Consider the following 24,467-nt stretch of genomic DNA (forward strand, 5'->3'; position numbering starts at 1 on the left):
AAAAGAATAACAATATTTTACTAGACTTCAAAAAAAAACTTTTTCATGTTAGTAATAATGGACAAAGTAAATCCCGTAAAAAATATTTCATATAGGTGCACTCAGTTGCAAGAGTTTGGTGCACAATATCTCAATCTCATACTAAAGACTGGAATTAAAGCAATTTCTTTTTCTGCGCTTCAAGTCTTTCAAGTTCACTGTTATTCCAACTAAGACCTTTATTTCAGACATGTCCTCCTCTCAAAAGCTGTTCAATCACGTTCCAACTACCACCTTCGTCAAAACCGAGGATTCTGTCGATTCTGAGAATTTCCCAGTCAGGGCGATTCCATACACCAGAGAAGAGCTCTTTTCTCGGATGGAGTTCAGATGAAATCCCCGAGTTCCAAGGGTCATCGTCACCAATCAAATCAAAGAGGAGTCTCAAAACTCATTCGATGCCTTTGCGCCAAATGAGTTGTTGGATTCAGCTCCTGAAGTCACCCCAGCCATCGATGGACATCAAGAAGACCTCTTCAACTCAGAATTGGTAGAAAGAACACTTGAAATGTTCATGGATGCTGCGAGCAGAGGACAAACTCTCAATTTGGTATATTATTTTTTCTTTTTCATTAATTTTTTGACAAGACCAATTTATTGCTGAACACTCTCACTGATTTTTTCATTTAGACACTTTCAGTTTCTATCATTCAGTACTTGTTTTTTTTGTTTTGCAACTGTCAATTGATAAGTATCACTATCATTGAGTCATCCCTCCCCATATAATATTATTAAGAATAAGTGAATACACCATAATATTCATTCAATTTTACAACTTTAGCTATCAATAATTCATTTTTCAGAATCCGGATCCAGAAGAAGTCTTGACTGATGAGGACCTGTAGGAGGAAGATGCCTCAGCCAGGATACCGATCCGGATTATTATCCAGATACGCAAGAGCAGCGAGACCGTCCATCAGACTTCAGAATCCCACGTTCCGCCTCACGTGACCCACTCGATTTGGACTATTAAAAAATATTGAAATTTATAATTAAAATACATTCTGTATGTTTATAAATTTAATTTGAAAAACGATCTTATTTGCATCACTTCACCAGATTCTAACTAGCAATAAATTATTGTGAAAAGCAACAACTGTTAATTTTCTCACTGTTGAATTTTTAAAATTCATCCAAGACATTTCCACTTCTTCAGCCTACAATCCGCAGTGTACACCGGGAGAGGTCCGAATATTCATATTCGGAGGCATTTGCTACTAGAGAATGGAAATGTAGTTCCCATCTGGTTTGGATTCCTTCTTGGCTTGTCATTTTTTGGTTTGTCATTGACTTCTTTCTCCTTCACATGACTAATTGCGCTTTCGTGTTGTGATTGAAAACATTGATTGTGCAACAACGAGAGCGATCGAAATGTTCTAATTGGACAAAACACAGAGAAAATATTGCAAAATAATGATAAAAGCGTATGGCAAGAGAAGAATTCAAAAAAAAAGGAAAACGAGAACGATCCACGAATTCAACTCTACACTGCTCTGGAAAGAATTGCATCTGACCGTCTCATTTATTGTGGTAACGTGTATTTTTATAAAAAGCGAGAAAATGAACATCTTTCAGACACGGATTCTGTTATATTCCGTCAGGACAGAGGAACAGATTTACTCGGAGATTTGAAAGGAGAAAGTCTCAGAATGATGACCAACGAGATTGCATCGGGTTGTGAATTGGTAAAAGTGGTCACGATAGCATCAAAAGTATATGGAACACTGGGTAGAAGAACTGCCACAGGAGAAGAAGACTATTTCGTCAAGGCAAAAGGGGTGACTCTAAACTCGGAAACGGCCAAAAAAGTGAATTTTGATATGGTCCCCTTTCATACAGTCTTGTACGTTGGCAAGTTTCATTCTCTTTGTTCTCAAGCACGAGCAAGCAGATAGGGCAGAGCAACAGAAAGAGAAAGTAGCCTCTGTTTTTTTTTTACCGAAAATCACGCTGCCCCTTTTCCATCTTTTTCAAATCTTCTCCTATGGGCATGCATAAATAAAGAAGAGAAGAGGTCTACTGGCAGGGTTGAAAGAAGACGAAAACCGGAAGAATACGTGCAACAGAAAGTAAAAAAAGTAAATTTATTGCTTCAATGTTTTGAGATGCATGAATAATAAAGGAGAAGTTAAAACAAATGAGAAAAAAAAAACAAGAATGAACATTGAAGTTCGATGTGAAGCCAGGGTACGATTGCATCAAATCCACAATCGGCATGTCATCCGGATGGAACAGTGTGGACTTCACTGAAATTAATTAATAAGATTAATTATGCGAATACTACAACTCACTTTCGGTGACCATATAAAAACTTGGCTCTTTGTTTGTTCCCTGGAGACTTTTGACACCTTTTGATGCACCCAGAGCAGAGTAACGGCATCCATGGTCATAAGAAACCATCTTCAAACTAAAAAAATTGAAATTATATTTTCATATGGATAAAAGCAAGGTTACTTGATTCCCGAAGTATCGAGCAGGTAGTGGACACAGTTTCCAACGGTGATAACATTCTTGCTGAAAAACAAAATATAATGTTAGTACAGTTTGTTATGAACGTACTTCGAATATGCTGGTCCACTGAGCAAAAAACAGATAACAAGCAGAAGCAGAGAATAAAATATAATATAAAGGAATTAATTGAATTTCAAAATAATCAGAAAAAGGGTTTTGACGACCGCTCACATAGTCATCTTGGCACACATATCATCTTCAGCTTTCGAACGGAAGACATTTCTGAAATTAAAGATGTTCGTTGAATCGACATTGAATTTGAAAGAGTTCTATGCGCAGAAAAGAAGTGATAATCAGAGACAAAAACATAGATTCCGAGTGTCCGAAAGAATAAATGTGCAGCTGTTCTAAAAGAAAATTAATGCATTTACCCAATCAGCCAAAAACTCGACTTGCAGGTAGAAGAAAAAAACGTTACCTACTTTACTAACCCTAAAACATCCCAACACCACCGACCGGTAAATGAGTTGCCGCGGTGAGCGGTGACGAATGTCCGGTCTACCTTAACTGTGGTGAGTAAAACGAACCCCCCTTGCCGATATCATATACATTCTCAATGACTGGTAGCGAGTTAGGTCAACTATGTGAGCTCACTAGAGGAAAACACTCGTAGAGGAAACATTAGAAAAAAGAGCGGTCAGTCAATTTATGGCACATGTTAGCTACCGTGACACGGGTTTTTTTTTTGTCTGAACAGGAAAAAAAAACAGTTCATGATTTCCGTTGTCTAAAAAAAGAATACATCGAGATGGGTAAAACACTGAGACTTTTTAGAAATCTGTGCTATCAAAACTGTTACTCACCTTCAAAAAACAATTAGAAATAATCCAAGAATTCAAAAATAATCAATAATATAGTACATCGTCTCGACTCCTATTCAAAAAGAAGTCTGAATAATTATTTTTTGCACTCTAAAAAACAGAAGAATTAACCAACTCACCTAAGAATATTCCTCAATGCAAGAAGAATGAATGAGAAGATGAGCGGATGGTAGGATTGTCCAGTCTCCGTGTTCTCTGTTGTATCACGACGTTCCCGCCCACTCTCACTTTTTTTTTCACATATTGAAAATGTGTTCGATACATGTGGATGAGTATACGTCTCGTGTTCTCTGGGTCTCTCCAACTCTCTACTCTATACATCTATCAGTTCAAAGTGACTGTACATGTCTGTATCAAAATGAATGTTTAACATGTCGCTGACATCCAGATGCAAGACTGTATGGAAAAAAAACTTTCAATATTTATCACGCCGATACTGATAATTTCACACTGTATATACTGCATAGACTACAAATCCCATCTTATACACGATTACGAGTATTAATAAATTTCTTTTCAAAAATTATTTTCTTCACTACAAATAAAAATACAACTTTATAAAAAACTGTTAGTGTCTTAAATTCCAACTACGCACCCCCCACACCAAAAACAAAAACTTGGGATTACAACATAATCAGCTAGCGCAAACTATTTGCAATTCAATACACATTTCAATGTAATTCATTGCAAAATTCTGAACAACCTATAAACACCACAAAACTCGTATCATTTTCAAGAAAAATCATGACACGGCCCCTCATTTTAAACAAACCACCCCATTTTCAGACACCACGTATGTATTTTGTGCAATCCCATCAAATTTATAAGCTACCATACGTATAGTTTGTGGTACGTTCAGAACATAACTGTTAAGTTTGTCATTTGTATCTAACAAGTTATAAGCTACATCTGAATGCCCGGGAACACCATTTTTTTTTCACGACACAAACTTTTATTGTTCAACCATGTTCATAACCCCAGTCAAAGTGTCTTTTTTTTGCGGGAATTCACACATGGTCTCCCATTTTGATCTTCGCCAACCCGGGGGTCGGCATGTTTTATCGGAAAATCTCCGCGCCTCACATCAATGGACTTCTTTTCGATTCCTCTCTTGACTAATTTTTTTGTTCCCTGACACTACACTTTGCAAAACATTCTTATAACGACGATTGTATTTTTTCATAAGTTTTTTTCGATTTGCTCTCAAGTACATTTCAAGTCACTTTTTAGGACTGATTAAAGTAATGAAATGTTTTCTCGAGTAATGATTTGACTTCAGAGTTGTAAAAAATCTTTACCATCATCACTAAAAAATATTGACTGATGGATATCCTTTCCTCAAACACTTGAGACAATGTCAACGTAACATCCTTTACTTTTTGTGTCAGTAAGGGTACGACTTCTCAATGCTATGTCTTCGTGTTTTAATATTTGTGCAGGGAGGGTTCGTTTTACTCACCACAGTTAAGGTAGACCGGACATTCGTCACCGCTCACCGCGGCAACTCATTTACCGGTCGGTGGTGTTGGGATGTTTCAGGGTTAGTAAAGTAGGTAACGTTTTTTTCTTTCTTTCTTTTTTTAACACTTGTTAGGATAAAAAATCACAGTAATCAATGTTTATTGTTAATTATTAATAAGTCGTGAAAAGTAATTAGATCAAAAACATAATCAAGAAGTATACACATGTACTTATATCAAATTGATGTCTATTTTCAATAATTTCTAGACTTATACTGAAAAATCCAATAAACATTATAATACTAACATTTCAGTATGTGGGGGGAGCTAACTGTGTGAGGAATAAACGAATGTTCGCATTCTATGTCACCTATCTATATTCGCTTTACGACTTATTAATAATTAACAATAAACATTGATTACTGTGATTTTTTATCCTAACAAGTGTTAAAAAAAGAAAGAAAGAAAAAAACGTTACCTACTTTACTAACCCTGAAACATCCCAACACCACCGACCGGTAAATGAGTTGCCGCGGTGAGCGGTGACGAATGTCCGGTCTACCTTAACTGTGGTGAGTAAAACGAACCCTCCCTGCACAAATATTAAAACACGAAGACATAGCATTGAGAAGTCGTACCCTTACTGACACAAAAAGTAAAGGATGTTACGTTGACATTGTCTCAAGTGTTTGAGGAAAGGATATCCATCAGTCAATATTTTTTAGTGATGATGGTAAAGATTTTTTACAACTCTGAAGTCAAATCATTACTCGAGAAAACATTTCATTACTTTAATCAGTCCTAAAAAGTGACTTGAAATGTACTTGAGAGCAAATCGAAAAAAACTTATGAAAAAATACAATCGTCGTTATAAGAATGTTTTGCAAAGTGTAGTGTCAGGGAACAAAAAAATTAGTCAAGAGAGGAATCGAAAAGAAGTCCATTGATGTGAGGCGCGGAGATTTTCCGATAAAACATGCCGACCCCCGGGTTGGCGAAGATCAAAATGGGAGACCATGTGTGAATTCCCGCAAAAAAAAGACACTTTGACTGGGGTTATGAACATGGTTGAACAATAAAAGTTTGTGTCGTGAAAAAAAAATGGTGTTCCCGGGCATTCAGATGTAGCTTATAACTTGTTAGATACAAATGACAAACTTAACAGTTATGTTCTGAACGTACCACAAACTATACGTATGGTAGCTTATAAATTTGATGGGATTGCACAAAATACATACGTGGTGTCTGAAAATGGGGTGGTTTGTTTAAAATGAGGGGCCGTGTCATGATTTTTCTTGAAAATGATACGAGTTTTGTGGTGTTTATAGGTTGTTCAGAATTTTGCAATGAATTACATTGAAATGTGTATTGAATTGCAAATAGTTTGCGCTAGCTGATTATGTTGTAATCCCAAGTTTTTGTTTTTGGTGTGGGGGGTGCGTAGTTGGAATTTAAGACACTAACAGTTTTTTATAAAGTTGTATTTTTATTTGTAGTGAAGAAAATAATTTTTGAAAAGAAATTTATTAATACTCGTAATCGTGTATAAGATGGGATTTGTAGTCTATGCAGTATATACAGTGTGAAATTATCAGTATCGGCGTGATAAATATTGAAAGTTTTTTTTCCATACAGTCTTGCATCTGGATGTCAGCGACATGTTAAACATTCATTTTGATACAGACATGTACAGTCACTTTGAACTGATAGATGTATAGAGTAGAGAGTTGGAGAGACCCAGAGAACACGAGACGTATACTCATCCACATGTATCGAACACATTTTCAATATGTGAAAAAAAAAGTGAGAGTGGGCGGGAACGTCGTGATACAACAGAGAACACGGAGACTGGACAATCCTACCATCCGCTCATCTTCTCATTCATTCTTCTTGCATTGAGGAATATTCTTAGGTGAGTTGGTTAATTCTTCTGTTTTTTAGAGTGCAAAAAATAATTATTCAGACTTCTTTTTGAATAGGAGTCGAGACGATGTACTATATTATTGATTATTTTTGAATTCTTGGATTATTTCTAATTGTTTTTTGAAGGTGAGTAACAGTTTTGATAGCACAGATTTCTAAAAAGTCTCAGTGTTTTACCCATCTCGATGTATTCTTTTTTTAGACAACGGAAATCATGAACTGTTTTTTTTTCCTGTTCAGACAAAAAAAAAACCCGTGTCACGGTAGCTAACATGTGCCATAAATTGACTGACCGCTCTTTTTTCTAATGTTTCCTCTACGAGTGTTTTCCTCTAGTGAGCTCACATAGTTGACCTAACTCGCTACCAGTCATTGAGAATGTATATGATATCGGCAAGGGGGGTTCGTTTTACTCACCACAGTTAAGGTAGACCGGACATTCGTCACCGCTCACCGCGGCAACTCATTTACCGGTCGGTGGTGTTGGGATGTTTTAGGGTTAGTAAAGTAGGTAACGTTTTTTTCTTCTACCTGCAAGTCGAGTTTTTGGCTGATTGGGTAAATGCATTAATTTTCTTTTAGAACAGCTGCACATTTATTCTTTCGGACACTCGGAATCTATGTTTTTGTCTCTGATTATCACTTCTTTTCTGCGCATAGAACTCTTTCAAATTCAATGTCGATTCAACGAACATCTTTAATTTCAGAAATGTCTTCCGTTCGAAAGCTGAAGATGATATGTGTGCCAAGATGACTATGTGAGCGGTCGTCAAAACCCTTTTTCTGATTATTTTGAAATTCTAATAATTCCTTTATATTATATTTTATTCTCTGCTTCTGCTTGTTATCTGTTTTTTGCTCAGTGGACCAGCATATTCGAAGTACGTTCATAACAAACTGTACTAACATTATATTTTGTTTTTCAGCAAGAATGTTATCACCGTTGGAAACTGTGTCCACTACCTGCTCGATACTTCGGGAATCAAGTAACCTTGCTTTTATCCATATGAAAATATAATTTCAATTTTTTTAGTTTGAAGATGGTTTCTTATGACCATGGATGCCGTTACTCTGCTCTGGGTGCATCAAAAGGTGTCAAAAGTCTCCAGGGAACAAACAAAGAGCCAAGTTTTTATATGGTCACCGAAAGTGAGTTGTAGTATTCGCATAATTAATCTTATTAATTAATTTCAGTGAAGTCCACACTGTTCCATCCGGATGACATGCCGATTGTGGATTTGATGCAATCGTACCCTGGCTTCACATCGAACTTCAATGTTCATTCTTGTTTTTTTTTTCTCATTTGTTTTAACTTCTCCTTTATTATTCATGCATCTCAAAACATTGAAGCAATAAATTTACTTTTTTTACTTTCTGTTGCACGTATTCTTCCGGTTTTCGTCTTCTTTCAACCCTGCCAGTAGACCTCTTCTCTTCTTTATTTATGCATGCCCATAGGAGAAGATTTGAAAAAGATGGAAAAGGGGCAGCGTGATTTTCGGTAAAAAAAAAACAGAGGCTACTTTCTCTTTCTGTTGCTCTGCCCTATCTGCTTGCTCGTGCTTGAGAACAAAGAGAATGAAACTTGCCAACGTACAAGACTGTATGAAAGGGGACCATATCAAAATTCACTTTTTTGGCCGTTTCCGAGTTTAGAGTCACCCCTTTTGCCTTGACGAAATAGTCTTCTTCTCCTGTGGCAGTTCTTCTACCCAGTGTTCCATATACTTTTGATGCTATCGTGACCACTTTTACCAATTCACAACCCGATGCAATCTCGTTGGTCATCATTCTGAGACTTTCTCCTTTCAAATCTCCGAGTAAATCTGTTCCTCTGTCCTGACGGAATATAACAGAATCCGTGTCTGAAAGATGTTCATTTTCTCGCTTTTTATAAAAATACACGTTACCACAATAAATGAGACGGTCAGATGCAATTCTTTCCAGAGCAGTGTAGAGTTGAATTCGTGGATCGTTCTCGTTTTCCTTTTTTTTTGAATTCTTCTCTTGCCATACGCTTTTATCATTATTTTGCAATATTTTCTCTGTGTTTTGTCCAATTAGAACATTTCGATCGCTCTCGTTGTTGCACAATCAATGTTTTCAATCACAACACGAAAGCGCAATTAGTCATGTGAAGGAGAAAGAAGTCAATGACAAACCAAAAAATGACAAGCCAAGAAGGAATCCAAACCAGATGGGAACTACATTTCCATTCTCTAGTAGCAAATGCCTCCGAATATGAATATTCGGACCTCTCCCGGTGTACACTGCGGATTGTAGGCTGAAGAAGTGGAAATGTCTTGGATGAATTTTAAAAATTCAACAGTGAGAAAATTAACAGTTGTTGCTTTTCACAATAATTTATTGCTAGTTAGAATCTGGTGAAGTGATGCAAATAAGATCGTTTTTCAAATTAAATTTATAAACATACAGAATGTATTTTAATTATAAATTTCAATATTTTTTAATAGTCCAAATCGAGTGGGTCACGTGAGGCGGAACGTGGGATTCTGAAGTCTGATGGACGGTCTCGCTGCTCTTGCGTATCTGGATAATAATCCGGATCGGTATCCTGGCTGAGGCATCTTCCTCCTACAGGTCCTCATCAGTCAAGACTTCTTCTGGATCCGGATTCTGAAAAATGAATTATTGATAGCTAAAGTTGTAAAATTGAATGAATATTATGGTGTATTCACTTATTCTTAATAATATTATATGGGGAGGGATGACTCAATGATAGTGATACTTATCAATTGACAGTTGCAAAACAAAAAAAACAAGTACTGAATGATAGAAACTGAAAGTGTCTAAATGAAAAAATCAGTGAGAGTGTTCAGCAATAAATTGGTCTTGTCAAAAAATTAATGAAAAAGAAAAAATAATATACCAAATTGAGAGTTTGTCCTCTGCTCGCAGCATCCATGAACATTTCAAGTGTTCTTTCTACCAATTCTGAGTTGAAGAGGTCTTCTTGATGTCCATCGATGGCTGGGGTGACTTCAGGAGCTGAATCCAACAACTCATTTGGCGCAAAGGCATCGAATGAGTTTTGAGACTCCTCTTTGATTTGATTGGTGACGATGACCCTTGGAACTCGGGGATTTCATCTGAACTCCATCCGAGAAAAGAGCTCTTCTCTGGTGTATGGAATCGCCCTGACTGGGAAATTCTCAGAATCGACAGAATCCTCGGTTTTGACGAAGGTGGTAGTTGGAACGTGATTGAACAGCTTTTGAGAGGAGGACATGTCTGAAATAAAGGTCTTAGTTGGAATAACAGTGAACTTGAAAGACTTGAAGCGCAGAAAAAGAAATTGCTTTAATTCCAGTCTTTAGTATGAGATTGAGATATTGTGCACCAAACTCTTGCAACTGAGTGCACCTATATGAAATATTTTTTACGGGATTTACTTTGTCCATTATTACTAACATGAAAAAGTTTTTTTTTGAAGTCTAGTAAAATATTGTTATTCTTTTAATGGAACTGATCCAGAACTAACCTCCAACCTCCATTGTTCGAAACCGCCAGTGCAAAAAAAAACATAAAATTAGAATTCAAAAATAATCATACATAATCGGGCGAAACGCATTCAGTAGTGTTTCTTAGAATGAAGAAATCGCCTCCTTGTTGTGTCTTATTTATTGTGCTTCCAAGCTCCGCCTTGTCGAGAAGAAGAAAACCGGTGTGGAAACGAGAGAGAAGAAGAAAAACCGGTGCGGAAACATTGACAGCGCGCAATTTGAAAATTTGTCATGCGTTTCTCTTTCCTCATGCTCCCCTTCTCGCGTCTCTCCGTCATCTTCCACATTTGTTTTTATTTTATCCATCAAGTGTTGCTTCTCCTCATCCATATGTGTCAATTCCACGTTGCGAACTATGAAGAAGGTACCATCCAAAGTTTTTGTTGTATATTTTTTACACTTATAATTTGGTAAGCTTTTCACATGTGATGACGTATAATCTGGAGATGTCGCTTCAACATTCTATCCACTGGGAATATCTTTGTTTTTTCTCGGAAAAGTTTGTTGATTCAATAATATTCATCTGAAAAAAAAAACCTAGTGGAGAAAATGTCATAAATCACTGACATGTGCGTAGCGCTTTCTTTGTGCGCACTTAGGAGGGCGCCTGTAATGAGGGGTATCTATAGATGCGATCAGAGATATGTGAAAACAGTATTCAAATAATTTTTTAAAAGGTGGAATTATTCTGGCAATATAACAAAAAGTGGAAAAGAAAGGAGTAATGAAATTGATTTGAACGCATTGAGTGTGGTTTCATTTAGGATTATTATAGGTATCTATTCAGATACCCATTTTTTTAACATAAAACTGTCCTTGTTCTGTAGAAAGAATAGTATGGAACAGTCTTTGCAAGGGGTTCGTTTTACTCACCACCGTTTAGGTAGACCGAACATTCGTCACCGCTCACCGCGGCAACTCATTTACCGGTCGGTGGTGTTGGAGTGTTGCTAGAGTTAGGGGTAAAGGAATATGAATGTGCTGTTTTTAGAGACTTGCAACATTACTATTTCATAGTACTTCACTTTTGTTCTATGACAGTTTTAGATCAACATTTGTTATTCCTTGACAACGTCTGATTCAAGTAAAAGTTATATTTTCAGTCATTTACCATTTCCACAACTCATCTGTGACTTTGATTTTTTATGTGGAGTTCGACATCTTAAAGAAAAAGTTGTTTGGAACGGGTTCCATTTCTAGTTTCTTGACGGAAAAATGAAGATTTCGCATATTAGCCTCCTTTTAAATGACCTAATTGTCCCTGAGGGGGGAGAAGGGAGGTGTCAATCATTGACATGTGCGTAGCGTTCTTTTGTGCACTAATGAGGGCGCCAGGATATCTATAGATCTGATCTGAGATAGGTGAAACATTTATTCAAATAATTCAAACGAACGGTATGATACTGTCAGCTTCCATATGCCTCTGATGTTAAAGATATATTTTTAGCCATTTAGCAGTTCTACAACACATTTACGTCTGTGACTTTGATTTTTTATGTGGAGTTCAACATCTTACACCATTGCGATGCCTCTCCCACTTTTGTGCTTCCCATACCTCGTGTTGAAAAATATTCTTCTGCAGATGAGTCCACATGACATGTAAGTTTGTATTTTTTAGCAGAAAAAACTTGATGTTTTTGCAGGGTCGCATTATCATTTTGCTCAAAGAAAGCATCAGGCTATGTCAAAAGTGCAATAAGACGACAATACTCGTTGTCAATAGAGTTTGATAGCGATAATGAATTCGATATAACCATTTACCGCAACGCGTGTCCAGAAGTAAAGGGTATCATAAGCGTTGGTGCAATGAACGAAAGATCTAGAAAGAACAGTCTTTGTCGCTGGTCGAATAACGTTCTGTTTGATGGATTTGAAATTGCAAACCAATTGATGGATTTGTGCTCTATCCAAAGTATTGGTAGACTGAGTCTTAATCTTGAAAAACAAGAAGAAGTTGAATACGTTACCAAATGGTTATCCAACATATTCGTTGAGAAATGTTCAATCTCTTTGAAGAATCCTGTCAAAAGTTTCAGTGTGACTCGATTTTTGGAGAGTGTTCAAGTCTCAAAAGCATTATCTGTAGACTTGGACACTCTAGACGAGTTGGTTTATGAGAGGGTGTTTGATTTGGATGAAATCATCATACCAGGAACATTGAGGAATTTACTGGATATGAATTGTGCCAACATACATCTGTATGGGGTAATCTCCAATGAAGATATGAATCAGTTCTTGAGAAGATGGTATGATGGTTGCTTTGACAAATTACGTAGAATAGAGTTTTACGTCAGTCTACGATGGCAAAAACTTTTGGCTGGTATGTCAGTGTATGAAGATTGCGAGTGTAAGATTCCCATAAAGTATGAGTAGACAATCTCTAGAGTAACCGTTTACAATATTGCAGACCACTATACCGAATGAAGACCATCTACATTGAAAACCGCAATGGGGTCAAAGCAAGTATTGAAAGAATAAAACAAGTGGAGGACATGTACATGTGTATGACAATCAGATGAAATTGTTAATTGATAGAGAAAAACGTCACCGGACAAAAAAGTAGATCTATGAGTAGATGTGCTCAAATACAGCACTCTTTGTATGTTTTCTCATTTGAATCTGCTTCCTCACTGATTGAGTGTTTCCATAGTGAAAGAATAAATTTTTTATAACGAGAACTTTATTCACAATGAATTATAAATGAGGTGCTGTTTGACATGTCCGTTCGAAATTCAAATATGAATCTTCTTGACGGCTTTGTACACATTGTATGCGCAGAATAGGTTCTAATTGATCTCAGAGAATTCATATTATTCTGCATACAGCAAAAAGTTATATTTTTGGTGTATTAGATTTTTTATACACTTTTGGCTCCGCCCACTTTCTGACGTCAGCATTGTTTCCTGTAAAGTTATGAAAAGCTTCATTCTTGCTTTTTTTCCTCGATACAAACCGGTGACTGTTTTTATTGCTCTCATGGATTTCCTGAACCCAAGTCCTACTGTTTTCCCGACGGTTCAGCCTTTGCAAATTCCGCTTCCTCTCGACCAATATTCCCCTCCATCAAGCCAATTTGTTTCTGAACATGACGGAGAATCGATTCCAGACTCGCAAAAAGATTCAGGTAAGAACGATTCGCCAGTTGCTTTAAAATTATTGTCTTTTGCAGTGTCAATGATAAAGAAGCTCTTCAAGAGTAGAAAACAACTCTTGGAAACGCCTGTCAAGAAAGTTCCCGTCTCGAGAACTCGTGCAACAAAACCAAAGAAGGTTTCGCGAGAACAATTTGGAGAAATTAGCTTTGACGGTACTTGTTTTCTGTATGCAAAGTTTTTATTCATCTTGATATTTCAGATACACCACTCAGAGTTCTTGACAAGTCAAAAGGGAAGCTGGATGTAGCTGTGATGAAGTGTTGTGCTGGAAAGCTGGTCTGGACGTTTGAAGAAGGTCGAATGATTCTTAAAATGTGTAATCGATGTGTGGACCTCAATAGAGGATATGCAAGAATTTTGGATTGAATAAGTTTTTTTTGCAATAAAGATTTTCATGGTCACGAACAGTCTTTTTTTTTGACATTGAATGATTTGTCTTTTTTTTTTTTCAACGTGAAGAGTTAGATTTTAATCTCGACCTCCGACACAAGAAACATTTAAAATCTTGTGTCGGCTCACGAACAGATTTTTGACATTGAATGATTTGTCTTTTTTTTTTCAACGTGAAGAGTTAGATTTTAATCTCGACCACCTACACGAGAATAATTTAAAAATCTTGTGTCGGTGCCCGTTCGTACATTTCTCTGTCGTCTCTCCTGTCTCTTCAATAATGTACAGTATCCCCGACTGGAAGGAACTTACCTGGGCATTATACCTACAATTGCACTCGGCCTAACAATTGGATTTCTAGGCCATGAGCATTATGAAGTGAAAATTTCAAAAATGCAAAAACTTTTTTCCTGAGGCGTAAAAAGTTTTCTTTTTCTGAAATTTCTAGCCAAAATCTAAAAATGTGCAAAATTTTAATAAATTGTGAAAAAATTTGAAATTTCATTCAAAAAAATCATAATTAATAATCATAATTAATTATCATAATTAATTATCATAATGACTTATCATAACTTATCATAACCGCGGAGATTGTAATCTCCGCTACGGGGTATCCCTCCATAGATCTTATCTCCGACACGGTGTATCCCTTCATTTTCGGAGATCTTATCTCATGATGACTCATCGGGTGGGGAGAATTTTTGTCCCGAACACTACTCACTGGTCCTGATAGAGCTAGGTTAGTGTCTATCTTCCGATTTTAAGTTATAAAAATTTCTTATATTTTCAGTCCGCACCGCGTCCCGTTCCCTCTCCACCGTCTTCGTTCGTCTCCCGTCTGAAGTCTCGTTGGATATGACCTATAGTCTAGAAATCTTCGGATTCCTCATGATTTTTATGGGATTTTTGGCTTATTAGTGGGTAAAAGCGGCTAAGGATTAACGAGAATTAAGAATTCCAGCACATTCCACGACTCACTCTTCAGTTTGCTTGCCAGAAGTAAGACGGATCAAATGCAAGACCGGCTCACCCACATTTTCGACAAATCGGATATCCTATTGGCTCCAGACACAGTCATCGATCAGATCGCATTCGAGAATTTTGAGAATAACACAAGCGCCATCGAGATTCTTACGAAGACCCTGAAAACGTTTAAACTGATTCAAGAGGTCCTTGTGTGCGGTCTGATTTCCGGCGCGAGCCTGGCGGTGAACTCATTTGCGGAGGCGGAGATCAACCGGCATGCCGAGGTGATGTTCTTCGAGAAGACACTTATTCCAGGACCGACTTATTTGATCTCGAGCCTCTTGCTGATTATGATGAGCTTCTTGATGCCGAAGAAGCGGATTCTGCCGGTGATTATAGTGATACCGGTGCTGTTCTTCTTGGCGTCGGCGATTTTTATGATCCCCGCGTATTTTAAGGAGTTGGATAAGTGTTCACAGCATTGGGTTGTTAGTTGTAAGTGGTTTTTCTCAAGTTTAGAGAGCTTAGACGTTTTGAAACCGAGTTACAGTGACCAAACCTTACAAGGATCAAAACTTACAGTGACATTTTGAAACTAGACATTTTAAAAAGCTTCCAAACTTTTGGTTTCAAAATGTCATAGTTGCCAAATGTCTCGGTTACGAAAAGTCCCAGAGGTGATATTTTGATCCTTAGAGACTATTTGAAAATTATAGAAAATTTAATTTCCAATAATTCTACCGTATCTCAATCATTTTCGTGTCAAGCCCCACGAAACTTATATTTTTGGAATCAGCTAGTGGAGGAGGTTCGAATGAGTATAATTTTGTTTTTCTCCTTCATTTTGAAATTATTCTTTTGGATAGAAAGACACACAAACAGACCGATCAAAAACTCATCTAGCAGTCGTTTTTTCCTACCATATCTCAATCATTTTCGTGTCAAGACCCATGAAATTTATATTTTTGGAATTCGAACGTTTAGGGGGTTGAAATAAGTTAAATTATGCCCCACTCCCCTTTTTTGTAAACTTTCCGGATGCATAGACACACAGACAGCCAAAAAAAGTGAAAAACCACAACTCTTACCATATTTGACCGATTTCGTGAAAAAAACAAGAGTTACACTGACAAAACTTACAGTGACAAAAATTAATTTTTGGTTTCAAAATGTCATAGTCACCAAATGTCCGTCGGTTTCAAAATGTCCTTTCCTCCCTTTTCCAGCTTCCGCCTTCCCCCTGTTCCTATCAGTCGGTATACTCACCTCAGCTCTGACCGATGTCATCCGATTCCTTGTCAAACTCCATTTGCTGGAAGTGATGCCTGTTCTCATCCGTGTCCCCATTATCTCATTGCTCTTTTTTGTACAGTACTCGTTTGATGGAAATGTTCGGGATGTGAGTTTTAGGGTTTCTAGCATTAGATTTTTCAATAAGGATTTTTTTTTTCAATTAAGCAAAATCAAATTTTCCAGCTCTACGCCACTAATAGCATTGGTGGTGAGACAATCCTCGTTCTGATTACAGTACTCTCCATGCTTGTGCTTTTGATAACTCCACGGAAGAAAAATGAAATGAATGTATACTTTTCCGAGTATACGGTAAGCTAAAATGTCAAAAGATCCATCCGAGATTCGTTTTTTTTTTAGAACAATGACAAGGAGAGACAACTTCCGCCGGCGCCGAAACGTATTGACTAACTTTCTAACTGTTAACAGATTTATTCATTTCAAATTCAGCACAGTACAATAAAATCTTTTAACACTGATAGACGAATTTGCAGAGCTGAGCTGGGGTGGCATCGAGGTCGTCGTCGAGTTGATCGGCAATCTCGATGAGGGATTTGATGAGTTTTTGGCAGATGGAGGGGGCGTGACAGTTTTTCTGGAAAAAATAGGATTGGGTTCTAGGTATAAGATTTCAGATTTTGGTACTTAGATTTGAGGTTCTGGGATTTAGGATCCTAGATTCTGATACTGAGATGCAGGGTTCCGAATTTCGGTGCTTAGATTTGGGAGCGCTGATTCTGTGACCCAGATTTAGGCTCCGAGATCTAAAATCCTGGATTTAAACACCTTGGATTCCGGTACTTAGATTTAGACTCCTAGATTTAGGCTCCTAGGTTTAGGCTCCTAGATTTAGGCTCTTAGATTTAGACTCTCAGATTTTGGAGACTTTAAAAATGTGGATTTTCGGATAAAAATCCAAGATTTTTGCTCAAAAATCGTCAAAGTTCCCCATTTTTGACTCGAAAACAGAAAAAACACATGTTTGACGCATTTATAAGACGATTTTTCTTGTTCTGGCAAGTTTGTAAACATAAAATCCGTCATTTTCGCAAATATTTAGGGCAATTTTTAATAATTTATAGTCATTTTGGGGGAGTTTGGCTCTCAGATTCCAAAGTCCAGATTCGTGCCCTCAGATTTAGAATTCCGGATTTAGGCTACAAGAATTAGGCGCCTAGATTTAGGCTCTCAGATTTAAGGCCTTGAATTACTGCCCTCAGATTTAGGACCCCGTTATCTGGTCCTCAGAATCCAAAATCTACATTTTCGTCCTCAGATTCAGAACTCCGGATTTAGGCTCCCAGGTTCCAAAGCCGATATTCTGCTTCTCAACTTCAAGATGCTGTCTCTTAGATTTAAAATCCTAAATTCGCGCTCCCCAACTCACCTTAACATGTTTATTGACGATATTCTCGATCTGCTCGGTCGTCAATTCCGCCGTATACGCCAACTCCTTCGAATCCTTGATAGATTTCACCGAGGCCTTGCAGATGCCGCATTTGTCATCAGCGGATACGGTAGCGACAAAGAAGACGAGGAATAAGAAGAAGAGCTTCATGACAGCTTGATGGTTTCTTGAGGTATTGGGGATGGTTTTTATAAGAAGTTGGGTGTGGGAACTTCATTATCATATTGGTGTAGGGGATGTTTGATCAGTTGATCACAGTGAAAAATGGAAATTTCTATATGGAAATTTTGTTGCATATCAAATGAGTGGGTGGGAAGATTTGTTGGCAACTGCAGCTTCTGCTCTCCTATACTTCATATCAGTTCATTCTATACTTATTATACTTATCATGAAGACCTCCACTATCATTTTCCTGTGTCTTATCACGCTCACCATCGCCACGGACCTCCAGGAGGCACAGGGCCAGTTTTGCTCCACATGCAACAAGAATTGGGAGGAGAAGGTCCCGAAAAGTTGGGCGGAAGTCACTGCTTACCTGGTAAGAACCCCTTAGTTTTAGTTTTTTTTAAACACGATTTTCAGAATCTCGCCTGTTTCCAACTCCATGCAACTCTCAAGCCACGTTGCATGGCCCTCGTCAATGACTTCAATATTGGAACGATGTTCGACACGTTCCGCCCGCAACTCATCGATTTTGGAAACGCTGTTTGTGATATGTATTGTAATTAAGTAATTAACTGATTTATTGCCCTTGGGGAATTAAAAATTAACAGAAATAAAGAGCGTCACAGATTTGAATAGTGGTTGCATTGGTGCCGGCTGGCCAGTACTCTGCGAAGAGTTTGAAGCAAGGTTGGCCAAGGGATGGCATGTGATGGGCGAGGGAGGTGCAGAGGGTGGTCTGGAATACAGGAGATTGGTTGGGATGCGGGTACAGTATCCTTTGCCTATGCTACAGTATCCATAGCCAATGCTACACTCGCCTGTATATATGATGTGGCATATTTGAGTCGCGTTGCGTGCGCGTCGCGGTTTCAAATTTGGCACTGGAGCGACGGAGCGTGTCTCCTCTCTCACACTGCTGCCTCAATTTGTCTGAAAACTGGCTGAGATACCAAAAAAGGTATGTTGAGCTAGAATTTGTTCGCAGAAACACCAAAAAATTAAAAGTGATGCACAGTTTGATAATAATAATAAAGGAATCTCGCAGGACCAAAATTGAAATTTGGTCAATCAAATTGTTGGCTCAGATACTAAATAAGATATGTTGAATAAGAATTTGTTAAAATTTTCTGAGATTGTTGAATTCGGGAGTCCTAGAGCTCTTGCTACCTCGCATTGACATAATTTCGTTGTTAATAATCCAAAACTCCTGAAAATTGGCGCAGGAATTTGAAATACGTTCATTTTTTCATGTTACTACTTGCCACGTATGCGCAAAATGGTTGTTTTGAGGTATATGGACAAAAAAAAGGGAAAAAAAGTCATATGGTACATTTTGGCCCATTTTGGTGCGCGTTGAGCTTTTTTGACCATTTTTGAGAATTCTAGAGCATTCTAGAGCATTCTAGAGCATTCCAGAGCATTCTTGAGAATTTTTGAGAATTCTAGAGCATTCTAGAGCATTCTGGAGCATACTTGTAAATTTTAAAGCATTTTAAAGCATTCTTGTAAATTCTAGAGAATTCTAGAGCATTCCAGAGCATTCTAGAGCATTCTGAAGCAGTCGAGAGCATTCTTGTGCATTTTTGTGAATTTTAGAGCATCCTAGAGCATTCTAGAGCATTACTAAACATTTGTGTGCATTTGGGGCTCTTTAAGACGATTTTAATAGAAGATCTAACAAGTTTTTAAACGTAAAATTTGCCATTTTTGCAACACTTGGATCGAAAACGCGTTTTCAACAAGTTTTTTTGGAGGAATCTGGCTTTTAGATTCCAAAGTTCCAAAGAACCTATCTTACCGCATCGATCCCTGTCACCGGCGAGTAGTTCTCCATGAATCCGGGCAGTTGCTCCAGGAAAATCATACAGGACTGACAGAGGTTACTGTAGCCAGTAGGTGTTGGTGATTGAGCACGGATGGAGGTTAGGAGAAGGAAGAAGAAGAAAACGATCATGTCTGTGAGCTGGAATAGTTGGAAAAACTGGGAAGCGCTGGCCAGGAGAAACGGCTCTTTGTTATGTAAATGTGAATTTCTTTATTCAATGCCACATAACAAAAACACATCTAAACGGGTCTAACCCGATGTGTCCCTCCAGTTACGGTATGATTATGATTCATGAGATCCCCTCTTCTCAGTTGGACCCTTCCGAATCCTCCACCATAGACGTCATGGTTGGATCGCATGAAGGTGGCTATGGAGCGGACGGTGAAGGTGTTCATCATCTCGTTGCGACGGCGGTTGATGAGCTGGAAGAGACGGTGTGAAAGGAAAGTACAGTAGTCTTAATCGTGACCGCGCTACAGTAACCGAGAGCATACCGTAGTCTAAGCTGTTCGATGACAGCAGTATCTTTAAACTATACCTATACCCTATGCTACAGTTTCCTTAGACTATGCTACAGTATTTTTAGACTATGCTACAGTATCCATAGCCTCTGCTACAGTATCTATAGCTTATGCTACAGTATCCTTACTAGGGAAGATCATAGGGTCAGTTGGGAGATATGGCACGTGACCTATATCATTGGAAAGCTGAGAAAATGCTGATTTCAAATATATATTCAGTTTTTGCCCTCGAGGCTTGGTATTCGAGAAAAACAAGGTCAAAGCTCGGAAAAATAGAATCATCACTTTTTGCCCTCGTGGAATAGTTTTCGAAAAAACTGGGGTCAAAGTTCGGATAAAATGACAAAATATTCTAATCCATATGTACATAGGTTTGAGAATGAGAGATTAGACTGGAAATAGCTGACAATCGATTAAAAATGGCTCAGGAGCTCATTTTTTCGTTCAAAAACTAAATTTTTCAGTTATTTTTGGTAAAAAACGTAAATTTTTCATCCAAAAGCAAAAACTCCAATAAATAATTGAAAATCCTGAAATTTCGCTGAAAATTGTCCTAAATTTATTTAACTTTTCAACAGCCAAAATCGCAAAAAAGCAACATTTTGGTGCACTTTTTTTTTGCAATTTTCGCGTGTAAAAAAGTATTACTTTTTCATTTTTCAGAACTTTGACCCTGTTTTTCTCGAATTCCAGGCCTCCAAGGCGAAAACGGGATATATATTTGGAATCAGCGTGAATTCAGTTTTCCAATGATATAGGTCACGTCCTATAACTCCAAACGGACTTCACGACCTTCCCTAGTAAGCTATTCTTAGACTATGATACAGTACTCTTAGAATATACTACAATATCCTTAGCCTCTGCTACAGTATCCTTAAACTATGCTACAGTATCCTTGGACTATGCTACAGTACCCTTTCCAACTCACCCCATCATCTGATACACTATCCGTCGATGAATTGTCATACAATGCAAATCCAGGACCCTCTGAAGACTGGGAAGAGCCATCTGAAGAACCAGAAGACGTCGACGCCTTCCTACGATTCACTGGAGCTACCGTACGCGCCTCAACTGGGTTTTTGGTTAGCACCTGATCGATTTTAGTTTCCGCTAGTGTCATTAATCCTGAATTTCTGATTTAAAACTTCCTTTTTGAGAAAGTTTTTATACCAAACACCCCGTTCTCCACGGCAATAAACGTGGCACGATTCACCACTTTCGTCACAGCCATCCCGATGAAAAAGATGATAGAGACGGGCGGCGCGTACTGGAAATACATAGACTCAGTTCTCTTCAATTCCCCCTATCATTACCGGCACATTATTCGGCATAACATCGCCGAGACCGATTGTGGTGAGAGAGATGAATGAGAAGTAGAAGGCGGTGAAGTAGGGGAGACCGTCGTCCCATTCTGGACCCATGATGGCGTCATAGAGGTAGACGAACGTGGTGCAGAGGAGCAGGTAGGCTGGAATAAGGGGAATTGAATCTGGGAGCCGGGATCTGGAAGCCCCAAATCTCGAAGCCTGAATCACGGAGCCTAAATTTTGGAGTCTAAATCTCGGAGCCTAAATCTTCGAGCCTAAATCCGGAATTCTAAATCTAAGGACGAGAATATTATACTCGATTATAATAATTCTATTAATTTTATTTACTTTTTATTATTATTATCGTGTATTCTTATTTCCTTCTCCTCCATCTATATTCCAATCATTCTTATATTGTTATCTCATATATCTGTAGCTTCTCCAGCCCAAGCTCTCTATGCTTGTGTGGGAGAGTATGAATATAACTTTGTCATGAACAGATGCTGGGACTCCAGAACTGTCCACACTATTTCTTCCTCACCCACGCTCTACATTACGACATCTTGATCTTTCCTATCACAAGCTCTCTCTTGCTTGTGTGTGGGAAGATGAAGATGTAACCCTTGTCCTGGGCAGATGCTGCAACTCCAGCACTGTCCACACTCGAACTTTAGAATCTTAGAGCCTGATTCCTTCAAAATGGGTTTTTGACCCAAATTTTTGCAAAAATGGCGGATTTTACGTTAAAAAACTTGTCAGAACCCGAAAAATCGTCTCGACTGGCGCACCTTTGACGCGTTTGCAGATTTCACACAAATAAACGCTTCGAAGGAAGACACACCAGACATGTGTTTTTTCTGTTTCTAAGTCAAAAATTGGGGATTTTGACGACTTTTTACAAATTCTGAGCAAAGATTCCTTATTTTTGAGTAAAAAAATGTGATTTTTGAAAATCCGGGCATGATTTTGAGCAGTTTTTCGAGAGCTATTAGTCAGGAGTCTTAAACCTCGGAACCTAAATTTTGAAGGCTGAATTTCGAAGCCTAAATCTAGAAGCCTAAATCTTGGAGCCTAAATCTCGGACCCCAACCCAAAGTCATCCGTTTTTTCCCTCATTTTTCTCATTCTATCAAATCCGCCTCCTTACCTATCAATATCCCCATACAATACTTCACGGGCAACTGTATCATCTCATCCTCGTCAATCTCCCTCTTCCCCCTCATCCTCCTCACAAAAGTCAACGCGTGCGCATACAACTTCGTGAAATTCACCAGAAACATTTGTCCGAGGTCTCTGAGAATCACCAGGGTCATCGGCACGAAACAGAATGCGTATAGCATGGTGAACAACTGGCCGCCGAATGTCTGCGCTGAAATTGAACCTGAAAACTTAAAAATTTCCATATTTTCGGAAAACTTTGACATACCATAACCGGTTGTGGTGTAGACATTCATACTGAAAAAGAAGGCGCTGGAAAACGACCATTTCAGGTTATCCGGGTTTTCCAAGCGGTAATATGTGCTCCATTTGTATTGTTCTTCATGTTTCTGGAGGGATATATAGGATTCTTTTATAAAATCTTTCATCCTTTGATGCTCCGAACTCTGCTCCGGATCATTCACTGCCTCTGACAACACCTTCGCCAGCTGATCCAGCACCTTATCCAGATTCTGCTCCCGCACACGAAGTATCGATTTCTCATGGGACCCCTCGATAAGATAGAATACTGTAGCTCCGAATAGAGTGTAGGCAAGCGCCAAAAACAATAGGGCGATGTAGCGAAAACCGAACTTTTTGCGATGCATGGCGAACCAGTAGAAGGATTTGTCGAATTCTGTCAATGGATTGTGTAGATAAAAAATCGAGCTATATATTTTTGTAGTTGACAACTTTTTTGTAGCTCCGCCCACTTTCGAGATAGGCGCCTTTAAAGTTTAGCGACTTCGAAGTATGTAAAAATAGGCTTAACTTTGAGATCCCGTCACAACTTTCTTCATAATCCGAAATTCTTGAAATTAAATTTTTTGTCTAGATAAAGAATAGAGTTATATTTTTGTAATTTACAGTTTTTTGATAGCTCCGCCCACTTTCGAGATATGCGCCTTTAAAGTCGGGCGGCTCATTCTGGAGGGGAAGACGTGACGCAGAGAAGCTAGAGTGTCTGATTTGTCTGCGTCTCTTTTCACTTTTCAGGGTTTTTCAGGAGAAAATCGGTGGTTTCTGTGACTTTTAACGAGTTTGTGTGGTTTTTAGAAAATTTTTATCAGTTTTTGTTCAAAATTGATCAAAATTCTTATATGACAGTATATATCTTATCAAGGGCTGCATTTTTGTAGTTGAGCACTTTTTGATAACTCCGCCCACTTTTGAGATATGCGCCTTTAAAGTGGGAGGAGAGACGCAGAGGCCCAGAGAAAGCAGACCTTCTCGCTTCTCTGCGCCTCCTCCTCTCATCCCTTCTCTATCTCTGTGTTGAAAAGTCGCATCTCTTTAAAGGCGCATATCTCAAAAGCGGGCGGAGCTATCAAAAAATGCTCAACTGCGAAAATGTAGCCCCTGACATGTTCTTTTAGACCAACTTAATTTTGAAAATGTTGAATCATAAGAAAAGTCGTGACAGGATCTCAAAGTGCCTCGTCAGACGTGACCCGATTTCAAGCTGTCTTCTTAAAACAACTGTATCTCAAAAGTGGGCGGAGCTACTAAAATTTGGTCAACTACAAAAATGTAGCCCAAGATTTTTTTTACTTACGTCTTTCCTGCGGCAACATCTGCATCATCTCTGTATCCGCGGTGTCCCTTCCAAAACTCTTATGACTAATCGACGCCTTATCCACTTTGAACCTATTCGCCGACACATTCCTCGGCAACTTGTTGAATGTCTCCTGAATCCCGCCAGTCACCGTATAGTGGTTCCGCTGGTAGTACTGGGTGATGGGGTCGTCATCTTTATATGTTACACGTGGTTTGGTGGTACTGGGTGCGTCTACAGAGGTGCTCCGCTGGACTTGAAGATGTGCGGAGGAGTTTTGACGGGAGCCGGGGAGGGTGAGAGTGCTGGCGGTTTTTTCGGGGGTCGCAGGTTCTTTTAGCATAGTTTCATAGTCTCAGGCAATAACTTTCATGGACAGGTCTAGTAGTAGGTCAGTGACAGTGTTTGCC

General features: G+C 38.5%; 8 protein-coding genes across 8 annotated transcripts; 5 read left to right on the forward strand and 3 right to left on the reverse strand.

The window, feature by feature from the left end:
* Nucleotides 1–11,803: 11,803 nt before the first annotated feature.
* Nucleotides 11,804–12,797, forward strand: GCK72_021812 (uncharacterized protein; the record flags this gene model as incomplete). The annotated part of the gene is made up of 3 exons (XM_053734507.1): nt 11,804–11,877; nt 11,922–12,641; nt 12,686–12,797. 3 exons carry the CDS (start codon nt 11,804–11,806, stop codon nt 12,795–12,797), a joined length of 906 nt encoding a protein of 301 aa, XP_053583420.1.
* Nucleotides 12,798–13,254: 457 nt separating this feature from the next.
* On the forward strand, nt 13,255–13,799 carry GCK72_021813 (uncharacterized protein; the record flags this gene model as incomplete). The annotated part of the gene is made up of 3 exons (XM_053734508.1): nt 13,255–13,402; nt 13,448–13,585; nt 13,633–13,799. 3 exons carry the CDS (start codon nt 13,255–13,257, stop codon nt 13,797–13,799), a joined length of 453 nt encoding a protein of 150 aa, XP_053583421.1.
* Nucleotides 13,800–14,678: 879 nt separating this feature from the next.
* GCK72_021814 (uncharacterized protein) lies at nt 14,679–16,490 on the forward strand (the record flags this gene model as incomplete). Its single annotated transcript, XM_053734509.1, has 5 exons — nt 14,679–14,740; nt 14,785–15,284; nt 16,016–16,188; nt 16,266–16,391; nt 16,440–16,490. The coding sequence occupies 5 exons, from the start codon at nt 14,679–14,681 to the stop codon at nt 16,488–16,490; spliced, it is 912 nt and encodes a 303-aa protein (XP_053583422.1).
* A 58-nt stretch (nt 16,491–16,548) lies between these two features.
* GCK72_021815 (uncharacterized protein) lies at nt 16,549–17,637 on the reverse strand (the record flags this gene model as incomplete). Its single annotated transcript, XM_053734510.1, has 2 exons — nt 16,549–16,674; nt 17,467–17,637. The coding sequence occupies 2 exons, from the start codon at nt 17,635–17,637 to the stop codon at nt 16,549–16,551; spliced, it is 297 nt and encodes a 98-aa protein (XP_053583423.1).
* Nucleotides 17,638–17,875: 238 nt separating this feature from the next.
* GCK72_021816 (uncharacterized protein) lies at nt 17,876–18,216 on the forward strand (the record flags this gene model as incomplete). Its single annotated transcript, XM_003089960.2, has 2 exons — nt 17,876–18,025; nt 18,070–18,216. The coding sequence occupies 2 exons, from the start codon at nt 17,876–17,878 to the stop codon at nt 18,214–18,216; spliced, it is 297 nt and encodes a 98-aa protein (XP_003090008.2).
* Nucleotides 18,217–18,253: 37 nt separating this feature from the next.
* GCK72_021817 (uncharacterized protein) lies at nt 18,254–19,606 on the reverse strand (the record flags this gene model as incomplete). The annotated part of the gene is made up of 2 exons (XM_053734511.1): nt 18,254–18,388; nt 19,451–19,606. The coding sequence occupies 2 exons, from the start codon at nt 19,604–19,606 to the stop codon at nt 18,254–18,256; spliced, it is 291 nt and encodes a 96-aa protein (XP_053583424.1).
* Nucleotides 19,607–19,716: 110 nt separating this feature from the next.
* GCK72_021818 (uncharacterized protein) lies at nt 19,717–24,400 on the reverse strand (the record flags this gene model as incomplete). Its single annotated transcript, XM_003091590.2, has 7 exons — nt 19,717–19,899; nt 20,927–21,123; nt 21,169–21,265; nt 21,312–21,466; nt 22,453–22,686; nt 22,732–23,139; nt 24,058–24,400. 7 exons carry the CDS (start codon nt 24,398–24,400, stop codon nt 19,717–19,719), a joined length of 1,617 nt encoding a protein of 538 aa, XP_003091638.2.
* On the forward strand, nt 19,762–21,092 carry GCK72_021819 (uncharacterized protein; the record flags this gene model as incomplete). The annotated part of the gene is made up of 2 exons (XM_053734512.1): nt 19,762–19,911; nt 20,889–21,092. 2 exons carry the CDS (start codon nt 19,762–19,764, stop codon nt 21,090–21,092), a joined length of 354 nt encoding a protein of 117 aa, XP_053583425.1.
* Nucleotides 24,401–24,467: the final 67 nt, after the last annotated feature.

The sequence above is a fragment of the Caenorhabditis remanei genome, chromosome V (assembly GCF_010183535.1).
Source record: "Caenorhabditis remanei strain PX506 chromosome V, whole genome shotgun sequence".
NCBI classification, from domain to species: Eukaryota; Metazoa; Nematoda; class Chromadorea; order Rhabditida; family Rhabditidae; genus Caenorhabditis; species Caenorhabditis remanei.